Source organism: Elephas maximus, chromosome 26 (genome assembly GCF_024166365.1).
Source record: "Elephas maximus indicus isolate mEleMax1 chromosome 26, mEleMax1 primary haplotype, whole genome shotgun sequence".
Lineage (NCBI taxonomy): Eukaryota > Metazoa > Chordata > Mammalia > Proboscidea > Elephantidae > Elephas > Elephas maximus.
The window spans coordinates 24,231,237-24,252,729 of NC_064844.1; the positions used below are offsets into that span (position 1 = coordinate 24,231,237).

The following is a 21,493-nucleotide window of genomic DNA, read 5'->3' on the forward strand; positions in this document are numbered from 1 at the left end:
TTAGATCTTCCGTGTCTTTATTGAGCTTCTTTCTGGATGTCCTGTTCTTCAGTGAAAGTGGTGTGTTGAAGTCTCCTAGTATGATTGTGGAGCTGTCTATCTCACTTTTCAATGCTGTTAAAAAAACAACCCACTGCTGTCGATAGATAGAGTTTGTTTTTATGTATCTTGCAGCCCTGTCATTGGGTGCATAAATATTTAATATGGTTATATCTTCTTGGTGTATTGTCCCTTTAATCATTATATAGTGTCCTTCCTTATCCTTTCTGATAGATTTAACTTTAAAGTCTATTTTGTCAGAAATTAATATTGCCAGTCGTGGTGTTTTTTGATTGTTGTTTGCTTGATGAATTTTTTTCCGTCCTTTGAGTTTTAGTTTGTAAGTGTCTCTGAGTCTAAGATGTATCTCTTGTAGGCAGCATATAGATGCATCTTGTTTTTTAATCTGTTCTGCCACTCTCTGTCTCTTTACTGGTGCATTGAGTCCATTTGCATTCAGCATAATTATGGATAGGTATGAATTTAGTGCTATCATTTTGATGTCTTTTTTTGTGTGTTGTTGACAGTTTCTGTTTCCCACTTGACTTTATGTGCGGAGTAGATTTTCTTTATATATTGTCCTTTTCTCATATTTGTTGTTGTTGATTTTGTTTCTGCTGAGTCTCTATTTTTTCTTGTATTTTATTTTGATGAGTAGGATAGTTTGTCTCCTTTGTGGTTACCTTATTATTTACCCCTATTTTTCTAAATTTAAGCCTAAATTTTATTTCTTTGTGTCACCGTATCTTCCTCTCCATATGGAAGGTGTATGATTACATTTCTTAGTCCCTCTGTATTATTTTAATGTTGTCTTATATAATAACATCGCTGTTACCCTGCTTTGAGCTTTTTTTTTTTTAGTAATCTTGCTTTGTTGTTTTCGATTTCCCTGTCTGGGTTGACTTCTCGTTGCTCTGCCCAGTGTTCTAGACTTGGGTTGATACCTGATATTATTGATTCTCTAACCAAAGAACTTGGTTTAGTATTTATTGTAGTTTTGGTTTGGTTTTTATGAATTACCTAAAGTTGTGTTTATCCGGAAATGTCTTAATTTCACCTTCATAAATAAGAGACAGTTTTGCTGGATATGTGATTCTTGGCAGACAATTTTTTTCCTTCAGTTTTTTAAATATGTTATCCCCTTGCCTTCTTACCTCCATGGTTTCTGCCAAGTAGTCCGAGGTTATTTTTATTTGAATGCTCTCCTTTGTAGGTGACTTTTCGTTTATCCCTCCGTGCTCTTATAATTCTCTATCTTTGGTTTTGGCAAGTTTGATTATAATATGTCTTGATGACTTTCTTTTAACATCTTCCTTATGTGGAGTTTGATGAGCTTCTTGGATAGATATCTTCTCATCTTTCACAATATCAGGGAAGTTTTCTGCCAACAAATCTTCAACAATTCTCTCTGTATTTTTTGTTATCCCTCCCTGTTCTGTTACTCCAGTCACTCGTAGGTTATTTTCTCTTGATAGAGTCCCACTTGCTTCTTAAGGTTTCTTCATTTTTGAAATTCTTTTATCTGAGTTTTCTTCTATTAGTGCCAAGTGATTTATCTTTGAGTTCAGAAATTCTGCCTTTTAGTTGCTCAATTCTGCTCCCCTTTCTATTGAGTTGTCTACTTCTGTAATTTTGTTAATCTTCTGAATTTCTGATTGCTGTGTGTCTATGGATTTTTCTAGCTTATTAAACTTTTCATTGTGTTCCTGAATAATCTTTCTAATTTTTTCAGTTGCTTTATCTGTGTGTTCCTTGGCTTGTTCTGCGTATTGCCTCATTTCCTTCCTAATGCCTCGACGAGTTTTGTATATTAAACTTTTGTATTCTGCATCTGGTAATTCCAGGAATGCACTTTCATCTAGAAGATCCCTGGATTCTTTGTTTTGAGAGGCTGTTGAGCTGATCATGGTTTGTTTCTTTATGTGACTTGATATTAACTGTTGTCTCCAAGCCTTCTATAAGTTATTGTGTTAGTTTATTCTTGATTACTGTGTCATAGCTTCTTTCTTTGATTTGGTTTGATAGACCCGAATGGGTTGTTTGTGTGAGCTAGCTGGTTTATTTTTGCCTTTGGAGCTCTTACATTCTGTCTCCAGATGGCTAGAGGAATCTTTAGGCATATCAGCCTAGGAGTCCATTCGTTTCCTTGTATGAATTCAGCTCAGGTGTCCAGGTAGCTGATCATCGAGTGTGTGATAAAGGCTCTGTCCTACAGTCTTAGAGAGGCAGGGGTGATTGGTGTATATACCGGTATCTGATTGTAGCAGGGGGTCACACTCTGAACAGGGGAGCGGGCTGAGAACCGACCCCCGAGTGTCTCTGAGGAAAGTGCATCCCTGTTCCCTAGAGCTTGCAGGTGGGTGGGTTCTGCAGCAGACCATGGGCACCCAGTATTTTTGGTTGTAAAGACTGGGAGGTACCAGTTATCCTTAGTCCCGTGTCGTGAGTGGCTGGGTGACCTGAGTGGAGCTAGCAGTCCTTAGGTCCCTGAGGTGGGTAGGTGAGGGCCTTGTGTAATAGGCAAAGCAATGTCAAACGCCAAACACCCACCTCTCCACTGTACAGCTAAAATGGTTGGAGTTTGCCAACAAGTGCCTATTCTCCTGAAATAGGCCCACACAGGTCCATGCAGAAGGGAAAGGTGCTCAAGGTCCACAGACAGTTTATGCCTGGACAGGAGCTGCTTCTGTCCTGAGCTCCCCCAGTTAATGGAGCTAGCAAATTATCTTTTTCCCCCAAGTGCAAATTTTTTCCTTCCCCAAGGCCAGGAGGATGGCTCTAGGTGCTCAACAGGGCCTACTTCAGGCCCAGAGAATTTAGCCACTGAAGCCTGCTTGGGGGTGGGTGTGCACGGTAAAAAATACTCAGGTACTTAGCTTTTGCCGTGCACGCCGTTCTCCTCAGGTTCTGGAGGTGTGAGTAGGCTGTGTGGCTGGCTGGTTCTTCCTGAGGAAACTGTGGCCAAAAGCTAGTACCAGGCCGCGGCTCTGGGAATGGTGCCTGAGGGCTCCTCTCAATTCAGGTCTGTAACTCCTGTCCACTTTTGAACGGTGTCTTCCTCCCCCGCCCCTCAGTTCATTTTCTAAACTTGCCTTTGAAGCTCAGGGCTACCAGCTTGTCATAAATATACTCGTTTCACTTGTTTTTTCCTGTCTTTTTGTAAAGAGGGTTCCCCGGAAGCGCCTGTCTAGTCCATCATCTTGGCTCCCCAGACAAAGTATTTTTTAAGTGTAACATCTTGCTTTGTTGACTTTAGAAGAAAAATCTGGAAAGTAACCTTATTTTATGTGGTAGTAATGGAATCTAGCTTTTTTTTTTTTTTTCCAGCAACACTGTGCAGAAATATCTTTTACCTGTGTTATGATAGCTGTTTTGGAAGAGAAAAACCTTTTTTGCTTGTCTGGCCGAGATTTAAACTCAACTTTCTAAACTTTATGATATTTGTAAAATTATTTAATTATTAAAATTTCTTTTGTTACTCTTTTAAGATTTTTTAAACTGAACTTTGTTTTAGAATAGTTTCAGATTTACAGAAAGCTGGATAGATAATAGAGAGTTTCTGTATACTTCTCACCTAGTTTCTCCTTAAGTTAACATCTTATATTACCATGGTACAGTTTTCACAACTAAGGAACCAATCTTGGTACATTAGTATTAACAGAAATCTACGGTCTGTATGGATTTCACTAGTTTTTCCCTAATGGCTATCTTCTGTCTCAGGATCCGTATTACATGACCTTATTACATTTAGAAATGATTTGTATTATATGACCATATTAACGTTTTGCCATGTCTCCTTAGGCTTCTCTGGTCTATGACAGTTTCACAAACTTTGTTTCTGATGACATTGAGAGTTTTGAGGTGTGCTTATCTGGTATTTTGTACAGTGTTCCTCAATTTGGGTTTGCGTGTTGTTTTTCTTATGATTAGACCGGGGTTTTGGGTTTTGGGAAGGAAGACCACAAATGTAGAGCGTCCATGCTATTAACATGACTCATCACTATTAATGCTGACTTCGATCACCTGGCTGAGTTAGTATTACCAGGTTTCTCCACTGCAAAAATACTTTCCCCACCTTTCCATGTTATACTCTTTGGAAGCAAGTCACTAAACAGTCTATACTCAAAGAGAGATTTGTATCTTTGCCCCCATTTATTTACTCAGTTATTTTATGTTGGTATGGAGTCATAGATATTTACTTTATACTTTGGATTATAAGCTAGTACTATATTATTTCTTTTTTTGCTTAAATTGTTCCAGCTTTGGCCATTGGGAGCTCTTTCAGGTTGTCTCCTGTGTCTTTTTGATAGTCTCCATTGTTTTGTTTTTTAACACTCCCTTCCTTAACTCTGGCATTAAAAGGTGCACCAGGCTTATCTTGCATATTCTCTACCCCAACCAAATAGTCACTCATTTCTCCTAGGAGTGCTGGTCCTTTTTATGGAAGAATGGTATTAGAAATCAAGATCGGCACCCTGGGTGTGCTTGTTGCTGCTGAGATGTCATTGCTTCTAGGTCCTCTAAGCAGATAAAGCTAAAGGAGAAAGTGTGTATATTACTAACCCATATATGTATTGCCATCCAGTCCAATTCTGACTCACAGCCACCCTATAGGACAGCGTAGAACTGCCCCACAGGGTTTCCAAGGCTGTAAATCTTTATCGAAGCAGACTGCCATATCTTTCTCCTGTGAAGCTGTTGAATTCAAACTGTCGACCTTTTGGTTTAGCAGTTGACCACTTAACCACTGTGTCACCACACACATACACACACACATATTGTCTTAGTCATCTAGTGCTGCTATAACAGTAATACAACACATGGATGGCTTTAACAAAGAGAAATTTATTTCTTCACAGTAAAGTAGGCTAAAAGTCCAAATTCAGGGCATTAGCTCCAGGAGAAGGCTTTCTCTCTCTGTAGGATCTGGAGGAAGGTGCTTGTCAATCTTCCCATGGTCCAGGAGCTTCTCAGGCTCAGGGACCCCAGGTCCAAAGGACACGCTCAGCTCCTGGTGCCGCTTTCTTGGTGGTATAAGGTCTCCAACTCTACTTGCTTCCCTTTCCTTTTATCTCTTGAGAGATAAAAGGTCATGCAGGCCACACCCCCGGGAAACTCCCTTTACCTTGGATCAGGGAGGTGACCTGAGTAAGGGCGGTATTACAATCACACCCTAATCCTCTCAACATTAGGTTACAATCACAAAATGGAGGACAGCCACACAGTAGTGGGAATCATGGCCTAACCAAGTTGATACACAATCTTGGGGGGACATAATTCAATCCATAACATATATATGTGTGTGTGTGTGTATATATAATTTCTGTATCTATACATATCAATAATTAGGCTCAGCATGAGTTCATGCTGATGTCTCTGAATCTAATCCAGTAAGTACTGCATGGTTCATTCTAGCCTTCCCTCATTGCCTCCTTCTGCAGTAGTCAGAAACCTGGCTTCTCCTGTCTTTCATTTATTTACGTATTTGTTCAGTCTCTGTATACCTGTACAGCTTTCTAGGATTTGCCATAACTCTGTTTTACAAGTTATAAACCAGACTTTTCTCATACATTTGTAAAAGTTGCTTATTTACTCTTTGAAGTAATTGTAATTAAACAGCACTTGCTATTTGCTAAACATTGTTCCGTGAACCTTACATGTATTAACCCCTTCTAGTCTCGCATTAGTGCTGTGATGTTGGAACTTAACCCATGTTACAGATGAGAGTAGAGGAACACAGAAAGCTTAAGTGATTTGCCCGAGGTTCCACTGCTAGTCAGTGGCAGCGCCAGCACAGGAACCCACACAGTCTGGCTCTAAAGAGTCCATACTGTTAACCATTAAGCTGCACTGCCAAAAGTCATTTTCTAATTTTTAAAAGTATTATTATTATTATTGTTTTTTGCTAAGGAAGGGAGGGCTGGACTCAGTGGTATCAGAAAAATACCTCCCTGGGTATGCGAGGGGATAGTGATTAGGAAAAAGTAAATCATAAAAGGGCAAGCATGCAGAAATGGCACTATATATTCACTAAAGGAGAAGATTTGTTTTCTTCTAGTGAATTGAGATTGTACTTGTGAGGAAAGTAGCTTATGCTTTTGAAAATGTCCTGGAATAAAACATGGGCAGCCTCCTGCCTCCCTCAAACCATCCCATGACAACTGCCAGGAGACTATTTTTTTCCTTGGGGCGGGAGCATGTGGTTCTCACCCTCCACGTGTGTGTCTCGGGCAGCGGAAAGGAGTCGGCCAGAGCTGGAGTTAACAGAGGCGTTTAGCTGGCTGCTGGTCAAGTCCACAACCATATCAGTTGGAGAGTTTTCTTTATTAACATGCCGGAAACATCTTATCCATCTGTTTCACCAGAGTCTGTTTTGCATTTGGTTTCACTGGCCAGTTTATATAGAAAAGTTTATTCTGGAGCTTTGTTTTCAAACGTGGCAAACTGTTTCCACCCGCTTCCCAGCATCTGATTAAAATTTTTTTTTTAACAGCTGCATTGAACTATAATCATATACCATACAACTCACCCATTTAAATTGTACAAGTCAGTGGTTTTTAGTGTATTCAGAGTTGTACAACCAGTCTGAATTAGAGTCATAAAATTAGAGACAAGGTAAAGGGATTTATTTCTTCCAAATATTGATTTATAGTTCTGCTTCTATATTAACTGCTATCAGTGAACACCAAAGGTGACTATTATTACCTAACATTATTTAACTTATAGGATTGGAGAGACATAAAAACCATAGAAACTATCAGATTTGGTTTAATTTGTTTGGTCCCCATTGAAATAATGCAGGCAATTGCCTTGTTTTCACCATAATTCCATTTTTCTTTCTCTTCTTTACTTATCTCTTTTTCTGACACTCAGCTTTTAGGGCATTTAATCCCATAGACCTGTTTCAACTAAGTCGCAGTTAGGTTGAAATTAGGTTGTACTTATTACTAGTCTACCAATATATGTAGAGGGAAGAGATTTTTTGTGCAGTAAACATTTCTATTTCTTTAGTGTGGAACATGGTGAATTTCTCCAGTGGCTTAAACTGTCAGATCAGTTGGCATAGAGAATCTGAAGGAAACTTTAATCACTAGTTCTTATGCTTATCTCCTTGTCCTTTATGCTTAAATGGTGCTCATACATTTGGAACTGTTTGAGGACCATAACTTTTAAGTAGCACTTCATTTCCGAGGAGGAGTTTGGACTTTGCAAGTACAGGCTGTCATTTCCCAGAAATGAAGATTAACTAGTAAAACCTGGTTATGAACCCTACTCAAGTTATGGGCCAAGGTACCTGGCTCACAGAATTGCTTTTCTAACCTCTTGAACTTCTTAGCTCTCCAAAAAATTGTTGGTGACAATATTTATGATTCTCTGTGGAGTACTTGGGTGGTGCACACCGTTAAATGCTTTATTAGCTGAAAGGTTGGTAGTTCAAACCCACCCAGAAACGCCTCTGAAGACAAGCCTGGCAATCTCCTTGCACAGAGTCCTTTGGAGCAGTTCTACTCTGCACACATGGGGTTGCCATGCATCAGAATTGACTTGATGCCAACCAACAACAACATTGAAATTGTTTGGTCATTTAATTTTGGATAAATGAGTTACCATTTATATAATAAATTACTATTTACATAATACTTGGTTTTCATAAAAGGCCCGTAGTGTTAGATTGGTACACACTCATAAGAGAGATGAGGCACAATAGGCAGGGTAGGAAAGAGATCTGCAGGCAGGCAACAGTGGAAGTGGGAGGTGGGGACAGTTTCTCAAAAACATTGCTGAAACATTTTCTTAAGAAAACGTATTCTAAAAAACTTGCCTAACGTTATTCTTGTAACCTGAGGTAGTTTTAAAGTTGTACTAGCCTTTTATTTCCCCCAGAATGGTTTCTAAGAACTATTTAATAAAAGATTTTAATGTAATACTATACAATTCCTTCATACTGGGACTTGGCAGTAAGGTAGAACTTTAAGGTTTAAGCAGCATGTTTTTTCCCCCTGAATCTGGGGACCACTGATGTTGAGAAAAGATCAGTGCCTCTCTTTGCAACCCAATTTCGGCTGTTGATGAAAGGCTGGTGAATATGTTTCTGTTTTCCAGACTTGGCTATTTCTGTAAAGATTAGAACATGTTGCTTGTTGTAAAGTGTCAAGACAAAGAGGAATAAAATCAGTTTAATTATGGTGGAATGTTTTAAAGCTTATTATGATAATCGCATTTTTCATCTAGCATGTATTCTTTGAGCCACTCTTGTTGGGGTGACCTTGGGAGTGTGTGGTGGGAATCTGTGAATAACTGTGTTGTAAGATGTAGAGACTGATATAAGGGGGAAAAGAATAGTGTACTTTGGGAATGTATCAGAATCTTGTACATTCCATATAGGAAGCAGAAGGTTGAAAGCCCCTCATGAGTGGCAAAGTGATCTGAAACTGTGCGTATCCAAGCCTCTTTGTACATGTGGTGGAGTCTGGGCATCTTGTACTCTAAGAACTCCCCAGGTATCTCTGAGAAGAACAGTTGCAAGTGGCTATCTTGTCCTTGGAATCTGCATATCTACCATGTCGCTGTTCCACATACAACAAATAGAATCTCACAGTTAGTCCTAGTCTGTGTAGTGATTGACAGTGACTTGTGTTTTGACTGCCAGTCTTCTTCAGGTATTTTGTAATTATACTTGCTTTTCTTACCAAAACCAGCATCTGACCACTGGCTCCGTACCCAGTCCAGCCTCTGGGCTGCACAGGACTGTCCAAACTGTTTTCGGAGTGATTGTACATTTTACATTCCCATCTTAAGGGTTCTGTGATCCAGTGAGTTTGGGAAATGCTTCCCCTCTTTGAGATTTACATAATACATTAGCATATTAAAGACTGAGAAATCATGCAGTAGATATACTTTTTAACTTTGGCTTGTTATTTCCCTAAATTAATTGACCATGAACCTAAACAAATTTATTTTTATTTTCCTAATGACTGTAATCTCAATTCCACAGAACACACTTTGGGAAATGTAGGGCTAGCGAACTGCTAAAAGCTTGATTTTGTCCTTACTCAGTTTCTTCCCTTGTTGTAAAATAGTAAGGTCTGGAAAATTAAAATGAAATAATGTATATGACAAGTACTTCGCGAACTCCAGAGTACCTGCCATACGGCATTCGTTGTTGTCAAGTATTTAAGCCTCCCCTTCTTAGCCGCCATGTAAATGTGGTAGCTGGCATCTTTGGAATCTGAAGGCATTACGTTTAGTCACTGTTCCCATCTGTACACTTTCAGATTTTTTCAGTGCTAACGATGCCAGATGTTCTTTCCCTTAGAATTGTTTTTCCGACTCTGATAGACTTCTGTGCTTCTCACCTCATTTGTAGAGCATAGTTGACATGCCAAGAACTCAGTGAATGATGAAGCCCTTGCCAGACAAGCTTACTAGTTCCGCCCACTTTCTCACCAATCCCAAGTGGTTATTCAGGGTAATGGACTTTCAGGATTCTAACAGTATATAGTTTTACCATGTAACAAAGTCATTAAACATAAGCTAACAGTAGCTTTTTGTCCCTGTACCTAGCACCATACGTGGCATGTAGTTGGCTCCCAGTAAATGTTTAATAACTAAATGAGATATTGAAACCATATACCATTGTCTTTCCTGAAAGAGTCAAATGGAGTCACTGTTCAGAGAAAGAATGTAGGTTGGTATGTACACTCAATCTGGAATATGCACCACAAGATCACAGTTTAATTTAAGTAGGAAACTATAGTTAAAACATCTGGATTTTTGTCAGAAGTGAGGGAGTCATATTTACTGGCTATCTCTCTGTACTTTCAATCTGGATTCAAAATAACAGCTTTAACTAAAAATAGAGGCCAAGAAGACATTCTTCTCTCATGTAGATGTCCATTTCCTTGTCTTTTTGGGAAATCCACTCTTAATTTAAATTGAAAAAATTATATGCTGCATATCTTACTAAAAAAGTTACTGTTTAACAGGACTTTGAATTCTGTCCATTTTCTCCAAATTTAAGTATTTTTAAGTATTGAAAAAAATTTTTTTAAAGCACACTCTATTATTTCTAAAAGATATACTTAATGCCAGTGTAAATTGTATGGTGTGGGCATGCTTCATTTGAGTAAAAAAAAATACAGAAAACAATGCCAGAACATTGATAGCAATAACTGTGATACGTGCGCCTTTAATGTCGTTAGACCACGTAGCCTTTTGGGGGTCATATGTATTTAGAATGGCTGTTCTGTACATTTTGGTTTAATTGCTGGAGTGAGATTGTTTCATTTTTGAGAAGCTAGAAAGCTTTTGAAAAGTTAACTAAGTGTTTTTATATACTTCATAGTATTAAAAGTACTGCTTATGGTATTAACTCAAAGGCCTTTTTAAAAATACTTTTAAGTATCATTTTTATTATAATGAAATTAATGTTTGTCTCTGCTTTTCTTCTCACACTTGTATATTTGGTTCAGAATTATGTCGCAAAGAGTCTTGACTGTTACAGTAAAATGACTATAATGGTTTAATGGTTTTCAGTAGAGTTTGTTATTGTAATGTGCGAACACAGAATCAAAATTTAGATAGATGTAGAGCTTTACAAAAAATTCTAATGTTTTCAGCGTTGCCAGTTGCTTTTTTATATTACAGTGGGTTTTAATTTTCCGAAACTGAAATTCTGCCTAAATTATTGAAATTGGTACAGGTTGTTACATGAGTGCAGAGGACTCAGAATTCTTGGTCCTGGCTATTTGTGTGGTATATCCTGGCAACCCACCACAGGTTCAGCTGCCACATTTACTTAGATAATTCAGTGGCCTGTTCTGAACTGAGGCTCAGCCTTCTTGTTAAAGGACAGATTAGCAACTCCCTCCCTCACCATTCCAGGCTCCCATCCTCCCACCCAAACTAAGTTTAAAAATAATCAGAAACTAAAAAGCACTTAAAAGAGATTAACCTTGATGTAATCAGAAGAACTGAAAGAATATTGGAAAACCAAACATTGAACATAAGCATACCCAGCATTCTGTGTTTCAGGTTTGTGACAAGTTGTTTTTCAAAGTACCTTTGGCAGTAAAAGTACCTTTCTGCTATTCGAGTCCATTGTTGGAATTAGCACTTAGACACTATCCAAGCAAGTATTATAGACCTCTTGAAGTTTTTTCTTTCCTTAGCCGCACTGTCCTTATCTTAATGCCTGTGAATTAGAGGTCTGTCTTACATTTATTATATTGTTGTATGCCGTCGAGTTTCTTCCGACTCATAGTGACACTGTGTGATAGAGTAGAACTGCTCCATCTTTACAGGGGCAGATCGCCAAGAGTCGTTGGTGGGTTCTAACCACTGACTTTTCGGTTAGCAGCCGAGCACTTAACCGCTGTTCCACCATTTGTTATAGTAAACCTATTATTGAATCGTTTCCAACTCATAGCGACCCTATGGGACAGAGTAGAACTGCCTCATGGAGTTTCAGAACTATACAGCCACACCTTTCTCCCTCGGAGTGGCTTCTGTTTATTATAGTATTAGGAGGTAAATAGGAAGGAGCCCTGGTGGCACAATGATTAAGCAGTCAACTGCTAACCAAAAGATTGGTGGTTCATATTCACCCAGCTTCTCTGCAGGAGAAAGACCTGATGGATTGCTTCCGTAAAGATTACAGCCGGGAAAAACCCTATAGGATCACTAGGCGTCGGAATGAACTCATGGCACTCATCAACAACAAAGGTAAATTGGCATTTATACACAATGCAGTAACATATGCAGGAATTGCACATAAAATCTGGATAACTCTTTATAGTCAGTTTCTGTCCACAGTGTTATCTTGTGTTTTGACTTTGGTTTTGAGCTCTTGGGTGTATTTACCTACTGTTTTTTTTTTTTCCCTCTCTAGATTTCTATTCTCTAAGTAACTAATTTTTTCTAGAGAAATTCACAAACCGGGTAAGTCTTTATGCCAGAACATATTAGCCAGCTTCAAGTGGACCTTTATTGAGCTTCAGCAGTATTGCTTATCTTTGACTTTCATGTACCTATCCAGTTTTCAAGCCTTTAATTCTGTTTACTCAAGACTTTTCATTTGGTTTTAAAAAGTAAACATAAATTCACTTAATTGTACATTACCAGTACCAATTGCTGTCACATTGATTCTGATTCACAGTGACCCCATGTGTTACAGAGTAGAACTATGCTCCCTCCATAGGGTTTTCATGGCAGTGACCTTCAGAATCAGATTACTGAGCCTTTCTTCTGCAGTGCCCTGGTGGGTTCAAACTGCCAGCGTTTGGTTAGTAGTCAAGCACTTAAACACTCGTGCGGTCCAGGGGCTCTAATTGTACATTATCGAGCACTTATTGTGTATAAGGCTACTTTAGTAGATCCTGGGTAAAATTACATAAGATAGTCTGAGAACTCATAGCCTTCATAGAGAAGACAAACATACAAATAAGCATTATACAGTGTGTGGTTTTATTTTAGAAATGTTTAAGTTTTTTGATGTGGTATGATACAGATTTGGAGGATGCCAAGAGAACTTAAAGTGTAGAAATGACCTTTGAGGTTTTTTTCTTTAAAAAAAAAAAAAAAAAACTTTATTGAGGTGTATTTAACATAGAATAAACTGTATGTATTTAAATTGTATGATTTGATAAGTTTTTGGCATATGTATATACCTGTGAAACCACCACTGCAATCAAGATAATGAACATACCCATGATCCTCAAAATTTTTCCGTGCCCGTATTTAATCCCCTTTCCTGCTCCTTCCTGTTCTCCAGGCAACCGCTGATCTGCTGTCAGTTTAGATTAGTTTGCATTTTCTAGAGTTTTGTATAAATGGAATCATGTAGTATGTACTCTTTTGAAAGTCTGGCTTCTTTTACTGACATTAATTATTGTAAAATTCATCTATGCTTTTGTGTGCATCAACAGTTTATTCCATTTTTATTGCTGAGCAGTATTCCACTGTATCAGTATATCACAATTTGTTTATATATTCATGATCCTTACTCATGCTTTTTGTGGTATTTAAGATACATTTGCCAAACTCAGGTTCACTGTTTTCTCTTATAATTTCTTTGAAGTATTTTTTTATTTACTGTGCTTTAAGTGAAAGTTTACAAATAAGTCAGTCCCTCATACAAAAACTTACACACCTTGCTATGTTCTCCTTGCTGCTCTCCCCAATAAGACAGCATACTCCTTCCTTCTACCCTGTATTCCCCGTGTTGATTCAGCCAGCTCCTACCCTCCTCTGACTTCTCATCTTGCTGACATAGTCTCATGTGCCTTCCTGGGCCAAGAAACTCACTCCTCACCAGTGTCATTTTCTGTCTTATAGTCCAGTCCACTCCCTGTCTGAAGAGTTGGCTTCGGGAATGGTTCCAGTCTTAGGCTAACAGAGGGTCCAGAGACCATGACCTCCAGCATCCTTCCAGTCTCAGTCAGACCATTAAGTCCAGTCTTTTTAGAGATTTGAGAGCCGCATCCCACTGTTCTCCTGCTCCATCAGGGATTCACTGTTGTGTTCTCTTTCAGGGCCGTCATTGGTGGTAGCCTGGCACCATTTAGTTCTTCTGGTCTCAGTATGATGTAGTGTCTGGTTTATGTGGCCCTTTCTGTCTCCCGGGGTCATCTTTACTTTTTGTCTTTGGTGTTCTTCATTCTCCTTTGCTCCAGGTGAGTTGAGGCCAATTGATGCATCTTCGATGGCTGCTTGCTAGCGTTGAAGATCCCAGGTGCCACTCACCAAAGTGGGATGCAGAACATTTTCTTAATACATTTTGTTAGGCCAGTTGATCTAGATGTCCCCTAAAACCATGTTCCCCAGACCCGCATCTCTGCTACTCTGGCCTTCGAAGTGTTTGGTTGTATTCAGGAGACATTTTTGCTTTTGGTTTAGTCCAGTTGTGCTGACCTCTCCTGTATCTTGTGTTGTCTTTCAGTTCACCTAAAATAGTTTTTGTCTGCTATCTAATTAGTGAATATCCCTCTCCCTCCTTGCCCACCCTTGTAGTCATCAAAGAATATTTTCTTCTGTGTTCAGACTTTTTCTTGAGTTCTTATAATAGTGGTCTCATAAAATATTTGCCCTTTTGCAACTAATTTCACTCAGCATAATGCCTTCCAGATTCCTCCATGTTATGAGATGTTTCATGGATTCATCGTTGTTCTTAATCATGGCGTAGTATTCCATTTTGTGAATATACTATAATTTATCCATTAATCCATTGATGGCACTTGGTTGCTTCCATCTTTTTGCAGTTGTAAACAGTGCTGCAGTGAACATGAGTGTGTCTGTATCTGTTCTTGTGAAGGCTCTTGTTTATCTAGGATACATTCCAAGGAGTGGGATTACTAGATCATATGGTAGTTCTATTTCTAGCTTTCTAAGGAAGAGCCAAATCGATTTCCAAAGTGGCTATACCATTTTACATCTCCATCAGTAGTAAGTATTCCGGTCTCTCTACAACCTCTCTAGCATTTATTATTTTGTGTTTTTGGATTAATGCCAGCCTTGTTGGGGGTGAGATTGTATCTCATTGTAGTTTTATTTGCATTTCTCTGCTGGCTAATGATTGTGAGCTTTTCCTCATGTATTTGGTAGCTGCCTGAATGTCTTCTTTGGTGGAGTGCCTGTTCATATCCTTTGCCCGTTTTTTATTTGGGTTGTCTTTTTGTAGTATCCTGTGGATTTTAGAGATCAGATGCTGATTGGAATTATTATAGTCAAAAACTTTTTCCCAGTCTGTAGATAATCTTTTCACTCTTCTGGTGAAGTCTTTGGATGAGCATAAGTGATTTTTAGGAGCTCCCAGTTATCTACTTTCTCTTCTGGTGTTTGTACATTGTTAGTAATGTTTTGTATACTGTATATGCTATGTATTAGGGCTCCTAGCATTGTCTCCATTTTTTCTTCCATGATCTTCATTGTTTTAGATTTTATATTTAGGTCTTTGATCCATTTTGAGTTAGTTTTCGTGCATGGTGTCAGGTTTGATTTTTTTTGCAGCTGGATATCCAGTTATGCCAGCACCGTTTGTTAAAGAGACTGTCTTTTCTGCATTTAACAGACTTTGGGCCTTTGTCAAGTATCAGCTGCTCATATGTGGTTGGAATTATGTCTGGATTCTCAATTCTGTTCCATTGGTCAATGTATCTGTTGTTGTACCAGTACCAGGCTGTTTTGACTACTGTGACAGTATATGTTCTAAAATCAAGTAGTGTGTGAGGCCTCCCACTTTGTTCTTCTTTTTCAGTAATGCCTTACTTCTCTGGGGCCTCTTCCCTTTCCATGTGAAATTGGTGATTTGTTTCTCCATCTCATTAAAAAATGTCATTGGTATTTGGATTGGGATTGCATCATACCTATAGATCGCTTTGGGTAGGATAAACATTTTACGTTGTTGAGTCTTCCTATTCATGAGCAAGATATGTTTTTCCACTTCTGTAGGTCTCTTTTTGTTTCTTGTAGTAGTGACTTGTAGTTTTCTTTGTATAGGTCTTTTACATTTCTTGTTAGATTTTTCCTATTTTATCTTCTTGGGGGCTACTGTAAATGGCATTGATTTGGTGATTTCCTGTTTGACGTTCTCTTTGTTGCTGTAGAGGAATCCAACTGATTTTTGTATGTTTATCTTGTTTTCTGCTACTTTGCTTAACTCTTCTATTAGTTTCAGTAGCTTTCTTGAGGACTCTTTAGGGTTTTCTGTGTATAAGACCATGTCATCTGCAAATAGAGATACTTTTACTACTTCCTTACCAATTTGGATGCTCTTTATTCATTTATTTATTTCTATCCCAATTGTTCTGGCTAGGATCTCCACAACAATATTAGATAAGACCGGTGATAAAGGACATCTTTGTCTGGTACCCGTTCTCAAGGGGAATGCTTTCAGACTCTCTCCATTTAGGATGATGTTGACTATTGGCTTTCTGTAAATGCCCTTTATTTTGTTGAGGAATTTCCCTTCTGTTCCTATTTTGCTGAGAATTTTTGTAATGAATGGGGAGTGTACTTTGTCAAATGCCTTTTCTACATCAGTTGATACAATCATGTAGTTCTTGTCTTTTGTTTATGTGATGGATTACATTGATTGTTTTTCTAATGTTGAACCAACTCTGCATGAGATGTATAAATCCCACTTGGTCATGTTGAATTATTTTTCTGATATGTTGTTGAATTCTATCAGCTGGAATTTTGTTGAGGATTTTGGCATCTCAGTTCATGAGGGATATAGGTCTATAATTTTCTTTTTTTCTGGTGTCTTTACCTGGTTTTGGTATCAGGGAAATGGTGGCTTCATAGGATGAGTTTGGGAGTTTTCCATCATTTTCTGTGCTCTGAAATACCTTTAGTAGTGGTGGTGTTAACTCTTCTCTGAAGGTTTGGTAGAATTTTCCAGTGAAGCCATCAGAGCCAGGACTTTTTTTTTGTTGGGAGTTTTTAAATTACCTTTTCAGCCTTTTCTTTTGTTATGGGTTATTCAGTTGTTCTATCTCTGTTTGTGTTAGTTTAGATAGGTAGCGTGTTTCTAGAAATTTGTCCATTTTTTCTAGGTTTTCACATTTGTTAAGATTACAGTTTTTCATAGTAATCTGATATTCTTTTAATTTCAGTTGAGTCTGTTGTGGTATTGTCCATCTCATTTCTTATGTGGGTTATTTACTTCCTTTCCTGTTTTTCTCTTGTCAGTTTGGCTACTGGCTTACTGATTTTGTTAATCTTTTGAAAGAACCAGCTTTTGGTCTTAACTCCTTCACTTGTTTTTGTATGCTCTATTTCATTTAATTCTGCTCTAATTTTTATTATTTGCTTTCTGCAGATGCCTGAGGGTTTCTTTTGTTGCTCTCTATTTGTTCAAGTTGTAGGGGTAATTCTTTGATTTTGGCCCTTCTTTTTGGATGTGTGCATTTCTTGCTATAAATTTTCCTCTAAGAACTGCTTTAGCTGTGTCCCAAAGTTTCTGATAGGAAATGTTTTAGTTTTCATTGGTTTCTATGAATTTCATTATTCCATCCTTATTTCTTCTATAACACAGTAGTTTTTGAGCAAGGTGTTGTTCAGGTTCTAGGTGTTTGATTTCTTTTCCCTGCTTTTTCTGTTATTGATTTCTACTTTCATGGCCTTATGGTCAGAGAAGATGCTTTGTAATATTTTGATGTTTTGAATTCTATTAAGGCTTGCTTTATGACCTAATACATGGTCTATTCTAGAGAATGTTCCACCTGCATTGGAAAAGAAAGCATACTGGCCTGCTCTTGGGTGGAGTGTTCTGTATATGTCTGTGAGGTCAGGTTGGTTGATTGTGACATTTAGATCTTCCATGTCTTTATTTTGCTTCTTTCTGGATGTTCTGTCCCCCATAAGTGGTGTGTTGAAGTCCCCCAGTATTATTGTGGAGCTGTCTGTCTTGCTTTTCAGTGCTGTTAGAGTTTGAAGTATCTTGAAGTCCTGTCCCTGGGTGTATAAATAGTTAATATGGTTATGTCTTCCTAGTATATTGTCCCTTTAATCATTACATAGTGTCCTTCCATATCCTTTGTGGTGGCTTTAACTTTAAAGTCTATTTTGTCAGAAATTAATATTGCTACTCCTGCTCTTTTTTGACTGTTGTTTGCTTGATATGTATTTTTCCATCCTTTGAGTGTTAGTTTGTGTCTTTAAGGTGTGTCTCTTCTAGGCAGCATATAGATGGATTGTGCATTTTTTCACGTATTCTGTCTCTTTATTGGTGCATTTAGTCCCTTTACATTCGTGTAATTATGGATAGGTATGAATTTAGTGCTGTCATTTTGATGTCTTTTTTTGTATGTTGTTGACAGTTTCTTTTTTCCACTTAATTTTTTGGGTTTAGTAGTTTTTCTTTATATATAGTCTTTTTCTCTTTTTCATTGTTGTTGATTTTGTATTTGCTGAGTCTTCATGTTTTTCTTGTATTTTATTTTGATGTGTAGGATGGTTAGTCTCCTTTGTGGTTGGTTACCTTATTATTTACGCCAGTTTTCCTAAGTTTGAACCAAATATTTATCTCTTTATATCACCTAGAATTTCTCTCCATATGAAAGATCTATGACTACATTTTTTAGACCCTCTTCATTGCGTTAATGTTGTCATCTTTTACCTAATGACATTGCTGTTTCCCTGATTTGAGCATTTTTTTTTTTTATTGTGATTTATTTTTGTGATTTCCCTATTTAGGTTGATATTGGTTGCTCTGTCCTGTATTCAAGTCTTGGATTGTTACTTGATGTTATCGATTTTCTAACCAGAGGACTGCCTTTAGTATTTCTTGTAGTTTTGGTTTGGTTTTTGCAAATTCCCTAAACTTCTGTTTGTCTGGAAATGTCCTTATTTCACCTTCATATTTGAGATTCAGTTTTATTGGATATATGATTCTTGGTGGCAGTTTTTTTCCTTCAAGGCTTTATATATATCATCTCATTGTCTTCTTGCACTTATGGTTTCTGCTGAGTAGTCCGAGCTTATTCTTATTTTCTCTACTTTGTAGATGACTTTTCATTTATCCCTAGCGTCTCTTAAAATTCTCTTTATCTCTCATTTTGGCAAGTTTGATTATATGTGTTGGTGACTTTTGTGATCTGTCTTGTGTGGGGTTCAGTGAGCATCTTGGATAAATATTTTCTTGTCTTTCACAATATCAGGAAATTTTCTGCCAACAGATCTTCAACAATTCTCTCTGTGTTTTCTGTTCTCCCTCCCAGTTCTAGTACCTGTGGGTTATTTCTTGATAGAGTCCCACATGATTCTTAGGGTTTTTTCATTTTTAAAATTTTCTTACCTGATTTTTCTTCAGCTGTATTTGTGCCAGGTGTTTTATCTTCAGTCTCACTCATCCTAACTTTATTGCCTCAATTCTGCTCCTCTGACTATTGAGTTGTCTAATTCTGAAATTTTATTGTTAATCTTCTGAGTTTCTGATTTCTGTCTCTCTGTGGATTCTTGCCTCCTATTAAATTTTTCATTATGCTCTTGAATAACCTTCTTAATTTCCTCAGCTGCTTTATCTGTGTGTTCCTTGGCGTGCTCTGTGTTTTGCCTTATCTCCTGAGGAGTTTTGTATATTAATCTTTTGTTTTCTGATTGGTAATTCCAGGAATATCTCTTCATCTGGAAGATTTCTTAATTCTTTGTTTTGGAAGCTTGTTGAAGTGATCATGGTCTGCTGCTTTATGTGATTTGATACTGACTCTTTTCTCTGAGTCGTGTATAAGTTATTGAATTTATTTTATGCTTGCTTACTGTTTCCTAGCTTCTTGCTTTGTTTTGTTTTGATATACCCAAATAGGCTGCTGGAGTGAGCCAGCTTGATTTTTGGTACCTTTGAAGCTCTAATGCCCTGTCGCCAGATGGCTATTGCTGTTACCAGGTGTGAAAGCCTACGAGTCCATTCCCTTTTCTTGTATGGATTCAGCTCAGGTGTCCAGGTAGTCAGTCACCACATGTGAGGAGCAGGGGTGATTGGTGTAGGCACAGGTATCTGGTTGTAGCAGGGGTCACACTCTGAGCAAGGCAAGAGGCTGACAACTGTCCCCCTCACATCTCTGAGGAAAGCGTGTCCTTGTTCCCGAGAGTGCACAGGTGGGTGGGCTCTGCAGCTGGACCATGGGCACCCAATGCTTTTGGCTGTAAGGACTGGAAGGCACCACTTATCCTTGGACCCCTGTCGCAGGTGGCTAGGTGGTGTGGGTGAAGCCACCAGTCCTCAGGCCCCTGATATGGGTAGGTGAGGACCATGCTTAATAGGCAGAGTGGTGTCAAATGTGAAAAGCGTGCCTCTCCACCGCACAGCTGAAACAGTTGAAGACAGTCCTCAGGCTCATACACCATTGCGTAGTGCCATCTCAAGGGCCTAAGTTGCTGAAATGGTCCCACCCAGGTCCTTGCAGAGGTGAAAGGCATTCAGAGTCTGTGGACCACTTGTGCTTGGACAGGAGCTGCTTCTGCCCTGAGTTTCCTGCTTAGGGGAGCTGGCAGATTATTTTTTCCCCATTTGTTAATTTGTTCCTTTTCTAAGGCTGGGAGAATGGCTCAGGGCGCCCAGCAGGACTTATCTCAGGCCTAGGGGAATCCACCGCCACTGAAGCCGGGTTGGGGCCTGGGGCAGAATAAGGAAAAAAAAAAAAGAAAAATGAGGAGGGATCTTATAAATGGGAGAGAGTTCTTTCGAAAGGTGTGCTTTTTGAGCCACACGGTAAATTAGATGCAAGCATTTACCTTTTGCCAAGAACACTGTTCTTCACTGATTCCAGAGGTGTAAGTAAACTGTGCCGCTCGGTCTGTCTGGCTATGGGAAACACATCCTGAACGCTACTGCCATCCTCACTGTGGTCGTGCCAGGGGGTTGAACTTGTGCCCCTCGCTCTTTCTCACCGAGAAAACCGTGTCCCAAATGCTACTGCCATCCCCACTATGGCCTTGTCGGGGATTGGGGCTGAGGGGTGCCGGTTCCTGCTGAGTCAGGTCCGGCACCTCCTCGCTGCTTCTGAACCGTCTCTCCATCCCTCTGCTGTTCAGTCAGATTTCTTAATTTTGCCTTCGATGTTCAAGGTTCCTAGATTGTCATATATATAATCGATTTACTTGTTTTTTCCAGTTTTTGTTGTAAGAGGGACCACTGGAAGCATCTGACTGCTCCACCATCTTGGCCCTGCCCTCCTTTTAATCTCCTTTTCTTGCCTTTTTGCGTTAGCTAGGGTTTCTAGTACCACGTTGAATAGGAGTGGAGAAAGAAGACATCTTTGCCTTGTTCCCAACCTTAGGGAGAAACCATCTTGTTTCTCATTTAGTATAATGTTAGGTATAATTTTTTAGTAGATTTTTTTTATCAAGCTGAGAAAGTTCCCCTCTGTTCTTAGTTTGGTGAGCGTTTTTATGATGAGTATTGTCAAGTGTGTTTTCTGCATCTATTGATGTGATGTATAATTTTTCTTTTTTAGCCTGTTGATTGGTTGGATTACATTGTTTGATTTTCAAAAATGGAACTAGCCTTGCATATCAGAATAAACCCCCCTTGGTAATAGTGCATAATTCTTTTTATACATTGGTGGATTCAATTTGCTAATAATTTGTTGTGGATTTTTGTGTCTATGCGTGAGAGATAATTGGTCTGTAGTTTTCTTGTAATGCCTTTGTCTTATGTTGGTGTTAGGGTAATGCTGGTCTCATTAAATGAGTTAGGAAGTGTCCCTCTGCTTCTGTTTTTAGGAGCAGATTATAAAGAATAGGTATCATTTTTTCTGTAAATGTTTGGAATTCACCAGTGAAACCATCTGGGCCTGGAGGTTTCTTCATGGAATATTTTAAGCTACTAGATTGAGTTTCTTTTATAGATCAAGGGCTGTTCACATTATCTGTTTCTTCTAATCAGTCCGGCTAGAGGTTTTATCCTCAGAAATAAACCGATTCACTTTTATTCATCTCAAGGAAGCAACTTTTG

The 21,493-nt window shown here is 38.6% G+C and overlaps 1 protein-coding gene across 6 annotated transcripts in view; it reads left to right on the top strand.

Moving 5' to 3' along the window:
• MAP4K3 (mitogen-activated protein kinase kinase kinase kinase 3) overlaps window positions 1–21,493 on the top strand; it is a 237,823-nt gene that overhangs the window by 29,607 nt on the left and 186,723 nt on the right. Inside the window, exons 2-3 of one of the 6 annotated variants that reach the window (XM_049870297.1) lie at window positions 11,650–11,763; window positions 11,930–11,979. The exons of 4 other annotated variants lie outside the window; for them this stretch is intronic. Coding sequence is in view for 1 of the 2 variants with exons in the window: in XM_049870296.1 (XP_049726253.1) it covers window positions 11,734–11,763 (30 nt within the window). In the remaining variant the exon portion in view is untranslated. The remainder of the gene's footprint in view (window positions 1–11,649; window positions 11,764–11,929; window positions 11,980–21,493) is intronic. One more of the 6 variants, XM_049870296.1, reaches the window with a different exon arrangement.